The sequence below is a fragment of the Notolepis coatsorum genome (genome assembly GCF_963971535.1).
Source record: "Notolepis coatsorum genome assembly, chromosome: 5".
NCBI classification, from domain to species: domain Eukaryota; kingdom Metazoa; phylum Chordata; class Actinopteri; order Aulopiformes; family Paralepididae; genus Notolepis; species Notolepis coatsorum.
This window is the reverse complement of record NC_140169.1, coordinates 135,417,744-135,434,029: the sequence shown is the minus strand read 5'-3', so window position 1 is coordinate 135,434,029 and position 16,286 is coordinate 135,417,744. Positions and strand designations below refer to the sequence as shown.

Genomic DNA, 16,286 nt, shown 5'->3' with positions numbered 1-16,286 from the left:
AATTACTATGCATGTCTTTCCCGGACCGGCCCAGGCTGAAAATCACTGGTGTAGTACGGCAGTGGAGGGAAGCCAGGGTGAGGCTCGGGATACAAGAGAGCTACTGTCTGTGGTGCAGACTGAACGGGAGCTGGTGCCCTACTCACCAGCGTGGTGAAGATATAGTGGTAGTACTCTGTCATCATCCCCATGGCCAAGGCCTACAGGGAAAACAACAGAAGCGGCGCTGTGATAACATACAAACGGTCTTCAGAACAGAGAGGGGAAAAAGGGATTTAACAAAATAGCTTTGGGTGTAATATTTGAGAAAGAAAAAACATATACTGCACATCTCTAGAGAATAAAGAAGGGAGTTTCTTTTATTTTCCCACAAAAAAGGCTTCAAAAGGTTTTTCACGTAGATATTTCACGTTTGAACACGAATGGAGACACGAAGTATAGGTGACATTTCCATCATGTGTCATTTTCTGTCGGCGGACACAACTATATTGAATTAGCGAAGCGTGTAATGTAATTTTAAAATGAAATTTTTATGAAATTCCAGATGGATAAATAATGTGCTCCCAGTTAAATTAATTTAACATGCCTGCAAGCGGAATTAGACTTTTTAATTAAAAAACCTTGATTGTGAAACAGAGAGCATCCATTATGTCCAGCCAGTAAAAGAGATCTAATATTCTATAAAAGAGATAAAACATGCATACAGACAGATTTGAGGTATGGATGAAATGGATTAATGTATAAAAGATTAAGTAATGAAGGGAAGGTATTAATGTAGTTCATATTAGTACGTATACCACACGAAGTAGGTATTCGATCACTGTTTCAATCCCAGGGACATAATGGATATATAATATCTAATAATAATAATATATAATATTGCCCTGCAGACTGTTCCAAGGTTTCGACTGACAAGGGGTGACAGGGCCTGTGATTTTAAGACCCATAAAACCTGCTCAAGCTCACCAAGTCATTCATTCAAATCAAGTAAAAATCTTTTTTTTGTATTGTATTTATAAGCAACATAGTATTATTATTGTTGTTCACTGTTTTTATTTATGCTCTCTCTTTCTCTTCTACAGTATGTATGTTCTATTTTGCCTAAGACGATATGCTCTTTGTCTGCTCTGCTTCATTGTTATATTCTCTGTAATGCAATTTGCAAATGTGCTTCTAAGGTGCTATACAAATACAAATTATCATGATTATGATTTTTTTTAATCCACTTTTTCTCCTTATTTTTCAATTTTTCTCCCATCCCAATTTCGTATTTCCAATTCTTCCCTCCCCTGTCTTGAACGTTGCTCGACTATGCCTCCCACTGGTCGGTCGTAGGGAGGATAGAAGCCTTGCATCACGTGTCCCCTCCGGTACACGAGGAGGCAGCCTGTCGCATCTTTTCACCAGACAGCGCGGACTCTCAGTGGCAAGGTGTAACGCATGGGAGGCTCACACTACCCCCGCTACTTCCTGTCTCTGCTGTGCAGGCGTCCCCCAACCGACCTGTAGGAGTCGCTGTCCACAACGTCCAATCCCCACCCATCGACTTCCACCCGCTACCTCTGCCAATTGAGATAGTATGACGACTGGCCCAAGCCGGAGGCAATGCTGACACCGGAATTCGAGACCGGAGTCTCTTGCATTGGTGACGAGCGCAATCTCCGCTTATGATTATAATAATAATAATAATAATAATAATAATAATAATAATAATAATAATAATAATAATAATAATAATAATAATAATACACTTTATTTGTATAGCACCTTTCATACAAGCATTGCAGCTCAAAGTGCTTCACAGCAGTAAAAAGAAAAGACATAAAGATGAAATGAGCACAACATTGGCAGATCCAGAGCAATGCATAAAGTACAGACATAAAATAAGCAGCAAAATAGTCAACGTCAAGGTAAGGCATAGAACATTAAATCACATCGTTTTTCATATTAGGATCTAACATCTTAATAGGCCTCTTTGTTAACGGTTTGATTATCACTAATATGATGATGATGATGATTATGATTATTATTATTATAAAGGCATACATAATGTAGGCTACTATACTGTTGTAGGTTGGAAGGAAACGACCAAATAAAACAGCCTTCATGATTCATAAGAAGTATATCAGGTGGGTTGAGACCTGTTTCAGTATCCAGGCAGCCATCTCATGGCCACAGTCAAATATCACATGGAACTCCTTCGCTTTCTTCATCTCCTTAAGGAGGGGCTTGGCGTCCTTGGTCTCCGATGGCAACTGACGGATCTTCAAACGAATATTGTATCGTGACGGAGCCTTGATCAGCTCCTGTAATCGAATGAGACCTGTGGACACAGTGAACAGGGTTGGAGATCTTATGTTACAGATTACTGGTTACTTGCTTAGAATTGTAATACCAATGTAATCCTTTACATATTACTGGTTACCTGTTTAGAATTGTAATACCAATGTAATCCTTTACATATTACTGGTTACCTGTTTAGAATTGTAATACCAATGTAATCCTTTACATATTACTGGTTACCTGTTTAGAATTGTAATACCAATGTAATCCGTTACAGATTACTGGTTACCTGTTTAGAATTGTAATACCAATGTAATCCTTTACATATTACTGGTTACCTGTTTAGAATTGTAATACCAATGTAATCCTTTACATATTACTGGTTACCTGTTTAGAATTGTAATACCAATGTAATCCGTTACAGATTACTGGTTACCTGTTTAGAATTGTAATACCAATGTAATCCGTTACAGATGACTGGTTACCTGTTTAGAATTGTAATACCAATGTAATCCTTTACATATTACTGGTTACCTGTTTAGAATTGTAATACCAATGTAATCCGTTACAGATTACTGGTTACCTGTTTAGAATTGTAATACCAATGTAATCCGTTACAGATTACTGGTTCCCTGTTTAGAATTGTAATACCAATGTAATCCGTTACAGATGACTGGTTACCTGTTTAGAATTGTAATACCAATGTAATCCGTTACAGATGACTGGTTACCTGTTTAGAATGTAATCAGCCGCCATACTAAAAAATAAATTGTGTTATGTTGCCTCCAAACTATAAAGAATATGTAGGCTACTTAACACATTCTGCGCCAGACCCGAGATATCCCGGGTTAACTCGCCATGCGTTGGGCGCCAAGACCCGAGATTTCCTGGGTTTTGGTTGTTTATTCCTTTATTCAATATTTGTATTAATTATTCATCCACGGACCCAGGGCTGTACACTGCGATGATATCGTCGCGAATTGCCCCTTTAATTGGCCGTTGCGATTGGTAAATATTATCTGGGGGCGGGCTTGCGAGTAGTGCTTTCAAGTCTTGCATTCGCATTTCACTCCTAAATTATCCAAGGCGTGTGATGACGCGATGACGTCACTCACGCGAGCTGAGCAGTGAGCACTCAGCAGGTATGATCAGCTGGAACAATTGACTGAGCACTCACTCTGATAGACTGGCTGACTGTCTGATTTAGCTATGAAGAAAAGTAAAGTTAGTATTGCTTCGTATTTTCGACGCGTTCGACCTCCTATAGTGAGCCGAACTGAACTGAACACAGACACACGGAGAGAGCTGCGGCGTCTGCTGCTCCTCCTCCCTCCCGCACCCGTGGCTGTTGTAAACACTAGTCTCTAGTGGGACACTGGGACCTCGGTGAGCCTGCCAGCCGGCTAGCTACTGATAGCTATCAACAAATGCTCCAGTAAGTCTAGTAGTGCATGATAGCTCGCGTTAGCTTACTGTTCAAAACGAAACGTCCCATTAAACTAAATAGTTCAGATAGCTCCTGATATCAATGTCTTATAACACTAAGTCGATGCGTATTCGAGCTGAGGGCACGCTGAATATAGTCAATAGGGTCCAGCTGCAGCGCCGGAGAATCCTGGCCGTAGCTGGAGGCTACAGTATAGGGTCCAGCTGCAGCTCCGGGGAATCCTGGCCGTAGCTGGAGGCTACTCGAGTACACACAGACAGTGGAGCTGGTTGCATATAGCGAGCATTTAGACTTGTTGCGTGGTGGCGATGTCTCGCAGATAATACAACTACAAGTATGATTATATAATATATATATTTTATTTAAAAAAAAAATTATATACATTTTTTTTTCTTTTTAAATCAAAAACAAATCAAAAACAAAATAAATAATGGTAAAATTGTTATTTAAAAATTTGCCCCTAAAAAAGCGTACAGCCCTGGGACCTCTGTGTTACCATAGGGAATGAGTCTGAGGTCGCCAAGGTGCAATACCGGCCTCATCCCGCTAGACGGCGGTATTGAGCACCCTTTGTAACCTTGTATCTTGGCCTGTGTAATGGCCAAACGTCTCCGGTTTCATGTTTCCTTGTCGGGCAAAGGCAGCCGTTCTCCCGGTTCCATTGAAGCGCGTCAAATATCCCCGATCCATATGTTGTGGTGGATTATGCCGTGGACCAAATAGACATTGGATGTACCAGATGGCGATCAAACAAATGGAATATTATTTTTGGAATACTCCCGATCACAGGTAAGAACGATCTGACGTCAATTTTAGCTTGATCCTGCAATGCTTTTATACCGATCGGGCTGATAAACGTTTTTAGTGTTCAATACGAATGCCGTTACTGACAATCAAATAATCAGAAACGACCCCCCCCCCCCCCTTTCATGCACTTATGATGGAACATAATACCTATGATATAGATTTTTTTTCGGAATAATAGCGGGTACAGGCAAGAAACTGCAACGTATATAGTGGAATTGACGTATAGGGCTTAGGGCTGTCCCCGACTAAGGATTTGGATAGTCGACTATGATTGGCAAAAATTTGCCGTTAGTCGACTATTAGTCGACAATTTTTTTTTTAAATAATAATAAGTATAATTATAATATATATATTTTTTTTATCATTCCATTTGGGCTGTGGGGTGCTTAATGTCTGAAGGAGTCGACTGAAGGCTTCTTGTCCTCTGCAAAAGCATGCACTTGGTCCACTGATGGATATATCTTGATATTTGTCTCTAGTGTGTTCATTAGATGGGTGAAATCCTCTTTCAGTGCCTCTGTGCCTGTTTTCTTAGTCAGTTAGCCTCTGGTATGCGTGCCATTAGTGTTAGCCACGCTTCTAGGCCTCTTTTCTTTTGGAAAGAATGATAAAAAAAATTATAATATTTTTTTATTTTGTTTGTATTCGACTAAGAGGTTGGCAGTCGACTACGGCTCCTTTCGACCGATTAGTCGACTAATCGACTAATATGGGTCAGCCCTATTAGGGCTACAGTATAACTCAGCATTTCATGAATTACCCTAGACCGCTCTAAAACCATACTTATATTCACCACGGTATAACACGGGAACGTATGAACGATAGATGATAGGTGATGTCAAATGGGCCATAGTATTGTATCCATAGCTATAATATAGAATATAGTTATAGCTCTACAAACAAGGTGACGCAGTCCTATAATTTAAAGCACGGCCTAACTACCGTGGGCCCCGACTAATAGCTGGCGCTGAATGAGTTAAGGTACTACTGTAAACCTTGTTTTAACCTATTTTTTCAAAAGTATAAACTATGTAATCTGGTTACTGTCTTTCACCCCAGTAACTGTAATGAATAAAAATTTACCATTTTCTTTTGTAACCGGCTCACTAGAATCCAGTCACATGTAACCCATTACTCCTCAACCCTGAGTAGGAAAAGTCAAATCAATATAGATGTTCATCCATCACCATTTTGAAGTGCCTGGTTTTACGAAGGCAATAAACCAGCTGCATTCAACTCTCTGCAGAATAAGGTTGACATGTACGGCTGCCTCTAATGCATCGTCTGATCGGTCCTCCTTCTCGCACTTGGCGGGTGAACACAGAACACCTCAGACCATGTGTACATCGTCGTATCCTTTTAAACCAGAAATGTAGAAGCAAGTATAGCAGCTTCAAGATGTTGCTTCACTCGACTATCGAGCGACCCGCATACGGGTGCATGGAATAGTCTAAATGTCATCCTGATGGAAAGCCAGTGCCAATCCTGTCGCCCGCTCACACAGACACTCCAGATGGGCTCCTGATGAGAAAGGGCTCTGTTTGCTCGACTGCTTCCCCCCGGAGAGACCACCGCTGCACTGTCCCACGTGGAGCTGCAATCATGTCCCCCCCCCCTCGCCGACCTCCCCTCCCCTCCCCTCAGGTAGAGAGCTCTCCAGGAGATACTGTGATGAGATTACAATGAGTCTCTCAGTCCACGGAGGACTTCCGACTCCAGGGGACGAGAGGGGGCCAGATTGATGGGAGAAATTATTACTTGTCACGGGTGTAAAAATGAATGGATGGAGGGGAGGGTGGGTGGGCAGGGATGGAAGGTGGGTATAGGGTGGGGGATGGGTGCTTGGCTTGAAAGAGACTGGAGAGAGATGGGATTTCTTAAAAAAAAAAAAATTATAACCACTCTTAGAAGACTCTGGCTTCTTCTTCTTATAATATTTTTTCACACTGAGTAGGCAGGGTCTCCCTTGGGGGGAGGGGCTTTAGATACAGGGGGGGGGGGGGGGGGGGGTGAAAAGTAGACTAGAAGGTACCATTTGTTGGAGAGGTGTTTTAAAAAAAGAATCTTGTGGATCTCCTTTCCTCCGGTGATCCTGATAGATCCCTACTGTAGCTCTCCCTGTCCCCTGCTGCTGGTACGGTAGGGGTTAGCCGGCAAAACTCCACCAGGGGAGCACAGCGTTTGGTAAAACCTCAGCGTGGATGTTTGTAATCTCCGGTCAGTTCCTTCCGACGGCTGTGTTTGAATATTTGATACGCCCTCCACTGGTTTTTCCCTGCCAGCCGTCAAGAGAGGCTACAATCAGTGGCACACGCCCTGGAGCATGAAGCTGTGTGATTACAGTGATGGGCCCTGCGGGTAGGGGTGCGGGGGGTACTACTAAACCTTCTCTCACGCCAAGTGTCAAACTCAGAGTATCAGGTGTCACACGAGAAATACTCCCCCCCCAGGAGGTAGGTGGCCTTGATCTTGCCTAACCCCCCCCCCCCTCTCCCTCCTCCTCCTCCTCCTCCTCCTCCTCCTCCTCCTCCTCCTCCTCCTCCTCCTCCACTCCCCTTGCTGGTGAATCAGAACATTATTGAAGGGGGTGGGTGGTTGGGCAATGTAGTGCGATGAGGGGTCCATTTACGATGACCTCATCTGAGATTAATATAGCTTACTGGTCTGTCACCGTGGTAACTGCTCCTGCTCACTGACATGTTGGTAAATGACACATGGATATAATGACTTTCCCTTCTGGTTCAAATCCCGGCGTATCTCCGGCTTGGCCAGTCATCCCCACAAACACATTCTGGCAGCGCTCGTGGGCGGGAAGCGTGTGGGTCCGGGGGAGATAGCATGGAACTGCCAGGTGAAAAGAAGCGGCTGGCGACTCCACATGTATCAGAGGAGACATGTGGTAGTTTACAGCCTCTCCAGACGGACAGAGGAGACATGTGGTGGTCTACACCCTCCCCAGACCCACAGAGGAGACGTGTGGTAGTCTACACCCTCCCCAGACCCACAGAGGAGACGTGTGGTAGTCTACACCCTCCCCAGACCCACAGAGGAGACGTGTGGTAGTCTACACCCTCCCCAGACCCACAGAGGAGACGTGTGGTAGTCTACACCCTCCCCAGACCCACAGAGAAGACATGCAGTAGTCTACACCCTCCCCAGACCCACAGAGACGACATGCGGTAGTCTACACCCTCCCCAGACCCACAGAGACGATATGCGGTACGGTAGTCTACACCCTCCCCAGACCCACAGAGACGATATGCGGTAGTCTACAGCCTCCCCAGACCCACAGAGACGATATGCGGTAGTCTACAGCCTCCCCAGACCCACAGAGACGATATGCGGTAGTCTACAGCCTCTCCAGACGGACAGAGGAGACATGCTGTAGTCTACACCCTCCTCAGACACACAGTAGGGCAGCGCAATGACCAGGAAGGGAATTGGTACAACAACTAAATTGGGAGATGGGAGCAAAGATACAAAAGGCAAAATAATACGAAGAATACTAATAAGGAACAGAAACGTGGTTGTCACCTGAAGGACAATATTCATTGGTCTGGTTATGGGAGTGAATATTCATTATATGACTTCTCAGTTCGCCCATACTTTCGCATTAAGTTGTCAACTACTGTACATTACAAACAGTAGATCAACATTGAAATATTGTCGTCCTTTATTCGACAAGCACTGTCATTTCTGCCATATTAAAATCCCTGTATCATCGCGAGCCACTTCACAACAAGAGCACAACCATGCGGCATTCAAGCGCTTTTGACGGCAAAGCCCTCAGAGGACGAGTGTCTCTGTTATTCATGGCTGCTGTCAGCCCCCCACACAATAACTCTGCATGGCGTTAATCCAAAGAGACACAGGGTCATTCTGGGTAATGTAGTTATTTTTTTTTTTTTTTTTTTTACACTGCTGCTCATTCTCATGGAAGACTGACATGACGGGCAGACCTGGAGGACTGATGCAGAACAGTGAGCTATTGATTTTTGAGCCAAGCCGACAGGCTACAAAACGTGCAGTTTGTGAGCTGTGAGGAGAAAAAAAAGGCAGGGATTTTTTTTCAGTTCACAAGTTGTTGCTTCTTGGCTTTCATGTCATCATGTTTGAAATCACAATCATCATCATCATCACCATCATCATCATCATCATCATCATCATCATTGTTGTGAAGGGCCAGATTAAACCGAATATATATATTTATTTATATATATATATTTAATTGTATTTGTATATTCTCTAATATTCCCTGATATCCCTTGTATATTCCTTGTACAATATGCATTGAATATCCATTCTAGCCTACTGAACATCCCATAATAGTCTCCATTCTACTATTGGTCGAGACCTTGGTGCCAGGCTGCCATACCCCTCAGACCCAGTTCAAACGTACCGCTCGACATGTACGAACAAGTCCTAGTTCCGCGTAGGAATTTGGCTACCGCACCACTAATGGGACTATTTGTTCATAGTGCGTATATATACTGCGCTACTAAAGTAGGACTTTCTTTTCAGTCCAGTTTCTTACCCTCCAATAGAGTCACAGACGTAAAGCCTCCCCGCGATGCCACGTGTGGGAGTAAGGCCAAGTTCGGCCTACCATCGGTATTGAGACATCGTGTATATTAATATTTGAATAGTCATATTTGGCACTATATCGTCGAGTTGGACGTAGTCTATTAAGCTAATAATAGTCTGTTAATATATAGTGCTTCGTGCGGTGAGAATACTACCGTAGTCAGTACCCCATCGTTTCGGGCAGAGAACTGGCTGCTTACCCAGGGTGGTTGACCCTATGTGAAGCTGCACCCGAGGAGCCCCAGAGCCGACGAGCGAGTGGACCTGTATACCGGATTATTCTACCGACGACAGCCCGCCTTCCCAGGCACGGATTATGCTTTGGATACTTTGATTATTCTATGGATAAAGACCCCCGACACTACCGTGTGTTGGAACCCCCCCCCCTGGAGAGGACGCAAGGTGAGGAGACGCTCTGCAAGACGAGGTCTCTCCACATCTCTCCCCCGTGGACCGGAGAGAGCCGGCCCACAAAGAGTCCACCTGCTTTCATCTGTGGTCCAAGGATCGCCGGCGCATTGAACGGCACTACAGTGGGTTCTCCTGGGATACCCTTGGCCGGACGAGGCAGCTGGATTCTACCCCCCCCCCCCCTCCTACTCCTGTCGGCTTACAAGCGACCGGATTAACCCCCTCTAGTGTATCCAGCCTATAATCATTAAAGTATCATTGCTGTTATTCCTTAACTATTCCAGGTCGTATATTTACCACCTGCGCCTTCAGAGATTGGACATTATCTATTGATATACCGATGAATACTCCTTGCCATAAAAGTGCATACTATTTCAATTCATAAATGTAATTAAGTGATTAAGTGCTTATTCTACACACCATCGCTGTGTAGGAAATAAAGACCTGTTTCTAATTCGTACATTTGTGTTGGATCCGTTTCATCTACGTGAGAGTGTTCATGATAATATATTTATGCCGTGTACTGGGTGGCCGAATATTAAGTACAAAGGTAGTGGTAGTAAGTATCATATCTAGTAATACAGTCAGGGAATTGTACCCCTCAGTTACAATTGGTCCTTCGAGCCGGAGGGTAATTAGTGTAATATTAATATAGTGTTATTAATATTGAAATGGCCTATGATGAACACTCCACAAAACGATCCTCCTAACCAACGCCCGCAGCGCGAACGACGGCTCCCTCAGTACTTAGAGGCTTACGCTGTCAGTCAACAACCTAGTCTTCTACTAACAGTAAACGCGGTAAAACTAGAAAGTAAAAGTATGTCTAACCCCAACGCCCAGACTACCCCGACCATAGAGGCCCCTACGGGCTCTAATGTAACTAACCAAGTTCACGGTGGGGACCAGTGGGAACCAGACATGACTTCACACCCCGCCAGTACTGAAGAAGTAGTCCCCGATGAGTCCCGGGAGGAATACAACGCTACCGAGAGAGGACTCGGCACGGAAGAAGACGGGGAGAGCACCGTGGAGATAGAGCTCCAAGGCTCCGCAAGGAGTACCCCGAGGGAAGGCTCCCCTATACAACCGCCTTCTCCCAGCGAGGCAGAGAGGACCCTACAGCAGGCATTCCTCGTCAGCCTGAAAGCCTCTACTGAACGCGATAGACTCCAGGGTGAACGCGATCGATTGCAGCTACAGCAACGGAGCGAAGAAGAGCACATACGCCTGGAAATAAGACGCATTCAGATGGAAGAGAATGTGGCCCGAGACCGAGCAGACAGCCAGCGAACAGCTGCTGGTGCTCTACGGGACGCAGAGCGCGACAGACAGCAAGCGCAACTAATAGAACAGCTGATCAGACGGACAACACCCTCTCCCTCCGCCAGAGGCTCCAGGAACTCGTCTAGACACACCTCCAGGGCGGCATCCCCTAGCCGAGTAAACAACCCTGAACTTGACCAACAGACGAGGTCTATACCCCCCACAGACCACCTCCCCCCACCGGTCCAAGCGAGACCTAGCAACCGGGAAGGAGCAGCATATCCTGTGGAGAGGCTAAACCAGAGACTACAAGCACTGGATGACCTAACTGAAGACGAAGAGGAAGAGGAGGAGAACCGCGCCCGAAGACAGCACAGTACTCTACCGGACCAGGAGGTCCGGTACAGCCCAGGCTATACTCCCGCGGAGCTGCGCTACAGACCCCCGACTCTATACACGGGTGAGCACGACGCACGACCCGCACCGAGGAACAGCACCTGGACAAGCGGGCCATGGTACACTGCCGGTACCAGCCCATACCAAGGAGCGGGAGGAGACTCGCCTAGGAGGCCTCCCCCCCAACGCTCGCCGATGTATCCACAGTCAGCGTCATACATTGGCACGCCTATGGTACCCGACTTCACCCAAGAGAACCGGGCCCAGTATACAGAACTCCGCATGTGTCTGGAGACCATGTTGGTGGATGTATTGGATGAACGCCACAAATACGCCATCCTACTGCAGCACTTAAAGGTGCCCCGCGCACATAATATAGCGCTCGCCTACGCGACTTCCACCACCCCATACACAGCAGCGCTGGTAGCATTGGACCAGAGGTATGGGCGCATATGGGATTACGTGATCCAGGAGATCCGACACATCGACCGCTTACCCCCAGCAATAGACAATCGAGCACTGGACGACCTGTCCATCAGAGTGCAGTCCCTGGTAGGGATGTTGGGAGCGCAAAGAGAGAAGGGGAAGTATGAACTTTACGCCAACTCAAATGTGGAAAGGATCCTGGAGAAGCTGCCGCCCGCTCGTCAGGAGCGCTTTAGGCGGCAGAGGGACCACAGAGACCCGAATGGCCCCGAACCGAACCTCCTCGATCTAGCAGACTTCCTGGCGAGAGAAGTCAGCAGCCTACGGCTAGATACATTCGGACGGAGCACCCCTGGCTCCAGAGAAGGAACCAGACGACTAAATGATGGAAGAAGATCGGTGACTGTGATGCACCAATCGGAGTCAGTACCGAGCAGCAGGAGCCACAGTACCCCCTCCAGAACGGAGAAGTGGAAGATAGTGTGCCCCTACTGTGAGAAAGAACACTGGCTAGCGCAATGTGACTCCTTCCCCAAGCTGAACGCGGAGGAAGCAGGTCAATGGATAAAGTCCAACAAGCGCTGTTTTCGCTGTGCGCGCTCACACATGGCAGCCGAATGCCGCTTAAAGAAAAGGTGCACCAAGTGCGATGGAGCCCATCTGGACATACTTCACGACAGTAACAGACGGCGCCCTTCACCTGCACCATCCAGCCGCAAAGCGAGCGTCATGTACATCGATCCCGCCAGCAGCAGTGGAGCCCGAGTACTCCTAAAAGTAGTGCGTGTGACACTAAGCCACCAGAATAAAGTCCTGGACACTTACGCCGTCCTCGATGACGGGTCAGAGAAGACCCTGCTGCTCGCCTCCGCTGCGGCCCAGCTAGGGCTGCGGGGAAGCGAAACCCAAATGACAATTCGGACAATAAGACGAGATTTGAAGACGATAAAGGGCGAGAATGTCTCATTCTCTATCGCAGCAAGCGGCCAGCCTGAGCGACGGTACCAGATTGCAGACGCTTTCACCAGCCAAGAAATAGGACTGTCGCGGTACACATACCCCGTCGCCAAGCTGATGGAGAAATATGCACATCTGCGCAAGTTACCGATCCCGCTCATAGACAATGCTATGCCGACCCTGTTGATAGGCTCCGACCATGCAGACCTCATTGTCCCGATAGACCGGGTTCATACCGGACCCCGAGGCTGTCCTGCAGCAGTCGAGACCCGTTTGGGATGGACTCTCCAAGGCCCGCTCGCCAAATCTCTCAACCGAAGTACAGCCACTAGATGTCTCCACTCCCGAGTCACAGAGGGAGAAACCGCACTCCTGCAACACGTAGAGCGGCTATGGAGCTTGGAACAAATGCCCTTTAAGAATGGAAAGAAAGACATTCGCTCTAAAGATGACATTTACGCCATTCACCTCCTCGAGACAGGGACCAAGAGAGTCCCGGTCAACGGCGTGTTGAGATACGCCACGCCACTCCTGCGGCGAGAAGGAATGCCTACTTTCCACGCCAAGACAGACGCCATAGAACGGTACCTGCTGAACACGGAGCGGCGCTTAGCCAAGAACCCCGCCCAAGAGAGTGTATACCGCGCTGAGATTGAGAAGCTCATCACAGCGGGACACGTCACAAAGATGGACATTAAAGAGGCTGACCAGACCACTGAATCGTGGTACGTGCCCCACCACAAGGTCCATCACAACGGTAAAGACCGCATAGTATTTAACTGCAGCTACCAGATCGGATCCCAAAATCTGAATAAAGAGTTACTGCCCGGTCCCACACTCGGCCCCTCCCTACTCGGCGTTCTACTCCGCTTCCGCCAGGAAAAGGTGGCCATCAGCGGGGACATTAAAGGAATGTTCCTGCAGGTGAGATTAGTAGAGGCGGACAAGCCCCTGTTACGGTTCCTATGGAGAGAGAAGCCAGGAGATGAGCACCCAGCCATCTACCAATGGGAAGTCCTCCCCTTCGGAACGACGTGCAGCCCCTGCTGTGCGACATTTGCATTACAGAAACATGTAGCAGAGGACCCAGCAGCGGACGAAGAGGTCCGACACAGCGTAAAGAACAGCTTCTACGTAGACAACTGTCTACAAAGCCTTTCAACCCAGGAAGAAGCCGAGGCTCTCCTGATTAAACTCCGCGCCTCATTGATCAAAGGCGGCTTTGATCTCAGGCAGTGGGCCAGCAGCGATCCGCAAGTACTGCGCAGCCTCTCCTCCGAGGACAAGGCAGCCAGCAGCGAGACCTGGATGGCTACAATCCCGGGAGAAGCCCAGGAGATGACCCTGGGATTGGTGTGGCGATTCAAAACAGATTCGCTTCACTACAGACACAAGCCCCTGACTACGGAGCAGGGAAGGCCGGCGGCGGCGCCGACCACCAGACGGAGTGTGTACACAACACTCGCCCGACAATATGACCCGCTAGGATGTATTCTACCGTACACCACCAGGGCAAAAATTATTGTACGAGCATTGTGGGACAAGGACCAGGGCTGGGACGACCCCATTCCCGCACACCTTGCATCCACCTGGAGAGAGTGGGAGATGGAGCTCCACTCACTCCCAGGCGTTAATATGCGCCGAAGCTACTTCCCACCCAAGGTGAGGCCAGAGACATGTAAAATGGACTTACACGTCTTCAGTGACGCCTCAGAGGTCGCATACGGATCAGTAGCCTACTTGCGGGCCCAAGACCAAGGGGGAGAGATCTACACAGCATTTGTCCTCGCCCGCTCGAGAATAGCCCCACGCAAGCAACAATCTATCCCACGTCTAGAGCTCTGCGCAGCCCTAGCCGGAGCGCACCTAGCCACGCTCATCCAACGTGAGCTCACCATACCGGTGTCTAGAACAATCCTGTGGTCAGATTCCACGACGGTACTCGCCTGGATCAAATCGGACTCATGCAAGTACAAAGTCTTCGTGGGAGTCAGAGTCACCGAGATTCAAGACTTAACCGAAGAGTTAACCGGAGAAACAGAGTGGCGCTACGTTGATACAAAACAGAACCCAGCTGACGTCATCACCCGGGGGATGCCCCTGGATGACCTCACCCGTCGCAATGTCTACAGTGACGGCCCCGCATTCCTAAGACTCCCGGAAGGACAGTGGCCCATGCCTATCCCGAGGGAAGCAAGTCCAGAGGAGGTGGAAATTAAGAAGTCTGTGTTCTGTGGATTGAGCACCATAGCCTCCACCGACCCTAACATAAACGATTGCACGTCCATAGAGAGTGCACAACAAAGAACATTCCTGCGGTACCACCCGGAGTGCAAGTCCCCCGCTGATATGTCAGCGGCTAACTACGAGGAAGCAGAATTGCTTCTACTGCAGCGAGCCCAGAGAGACTCGTTCCCCGATGAATTGGCCTGTCTACAGGGAGGAAAGCCCGTCCCATCCGACAGCAGATTAATTCACCTGGCCCCCGAGAGCGACGCTCACACCCTCATCAGAGTGGGTGGTCGCCTACGCAGAGCCCCCAATCTACCGGATGACATTAAATACCCGATCGTATTGAACAGCCGACACAAGGTCACAGAGCTGATTATAAAGAAATACGATGAGGATGTACATCACGCAGGAGCAGAAAGAGTCTTCGCGGAAATCAGACGTCGTTACTGGATCCTACAAGGAAGAGAGGCGGTACGACGCTTCCAACGAACATGTCTAGACTGCCGCAAGTGGCGCGCGCAGCCCAGCATACCAAGGATGGCTGACCTTCCTCCATGTCGCCTCCGAATCGGTGACAAGCCATTCCACTCAACGGGTATGGACTGCTTTGGCCCGTTGCACATAAAGAAAGGAAGAGGAACCGAGAAGCGGTGGGGTATTGTATTCAAATGCATGACCACCAGAGCGATACACATCGAGCTTCTCCCGACCATGAGCACAGACTCATTCCTTATGGCCTTCCGTAGATTCATATCACGGAAAGGAAGACCGTCTACCCTATTGTCCGATCATGGGACAAACTTTAAAGGCGGCGAAAGAGAGCTGAGAGAGAGCTTCCAAGCTATGGGCCCAGAACTTAAGACCCACCTCGCTCCAGCACAGGTTGATTTCCAATTCAACCCCCCAAACGCACCCCACTTCGGTGGCACTTGGGAACGAGAAGTGCGCTCCATAAAGACAGCCCTGTACGCAGTACTTGGGGCCCAGACTGTGGCGGAAGAAGTCCTAATGACAGTCCTCACGGAGATTGAGGGAGTACTTAACTCGAAGCCCCTCGGATATGTCTCCAGTGATGTGGCGGATATCGACCCAGTTACCCCCAACACACTCCTGATGGGGCGGCTAGATCCCACATTACCCCAGACAATGTACCGGCCTGAAGAAGCGAACGGTCGACGAATGTGGAGGTACAGCCAAGTATTAGCCGACAAGTTTTGGAACAGTTTCCTACTGCACTACCTACCGTCTCTACAGACCCGCCAGAAGTGGGTAAAGGAGAGAGACAATTTGACAGAAGGAACAGTCGTCATGATTATTGATCAATCACTGCCCAGAGCTATGTGGCCGGCCGGCCGCGTAAGCAAAGTGATCACCGGTGCCGACGGCAAGGTCCGAGCAGCTGAAGTGCTCGTCCAGGGTCGCACTTACACCCGTCCCGTGGCAAGGCTCATAGAACTGCCTCGACTCCCAGACACAA

General features: G+C 48.1%; 1 protein-coding gene across 1 annotated transcript in view; it reads right to left on the bottom strand.

The window, feature by feature from the left end:
* Positions 1-16,286, bottom strand: part of LOC311228368 (glutamate receptor ionotropic, kainate 2-like) — a gene marked incomplete at both ends in the record, with an annotated part of 103,550 nt that overhangs the window by 362 nt on the left and 86,902 nt on the right. The window contains 2 exons of the mRNA XM_084314276.1: positions 147-200; positions 2,142-2,323. Coding sequence (XP_084170402.1) covers positions 147-200; positions 2,142-2,323 — 236 coding nt within the window. The remainder of the gene's footprint in view (positions 1-146; positions 201-2,141; positions 2,324-16,286) is intronic.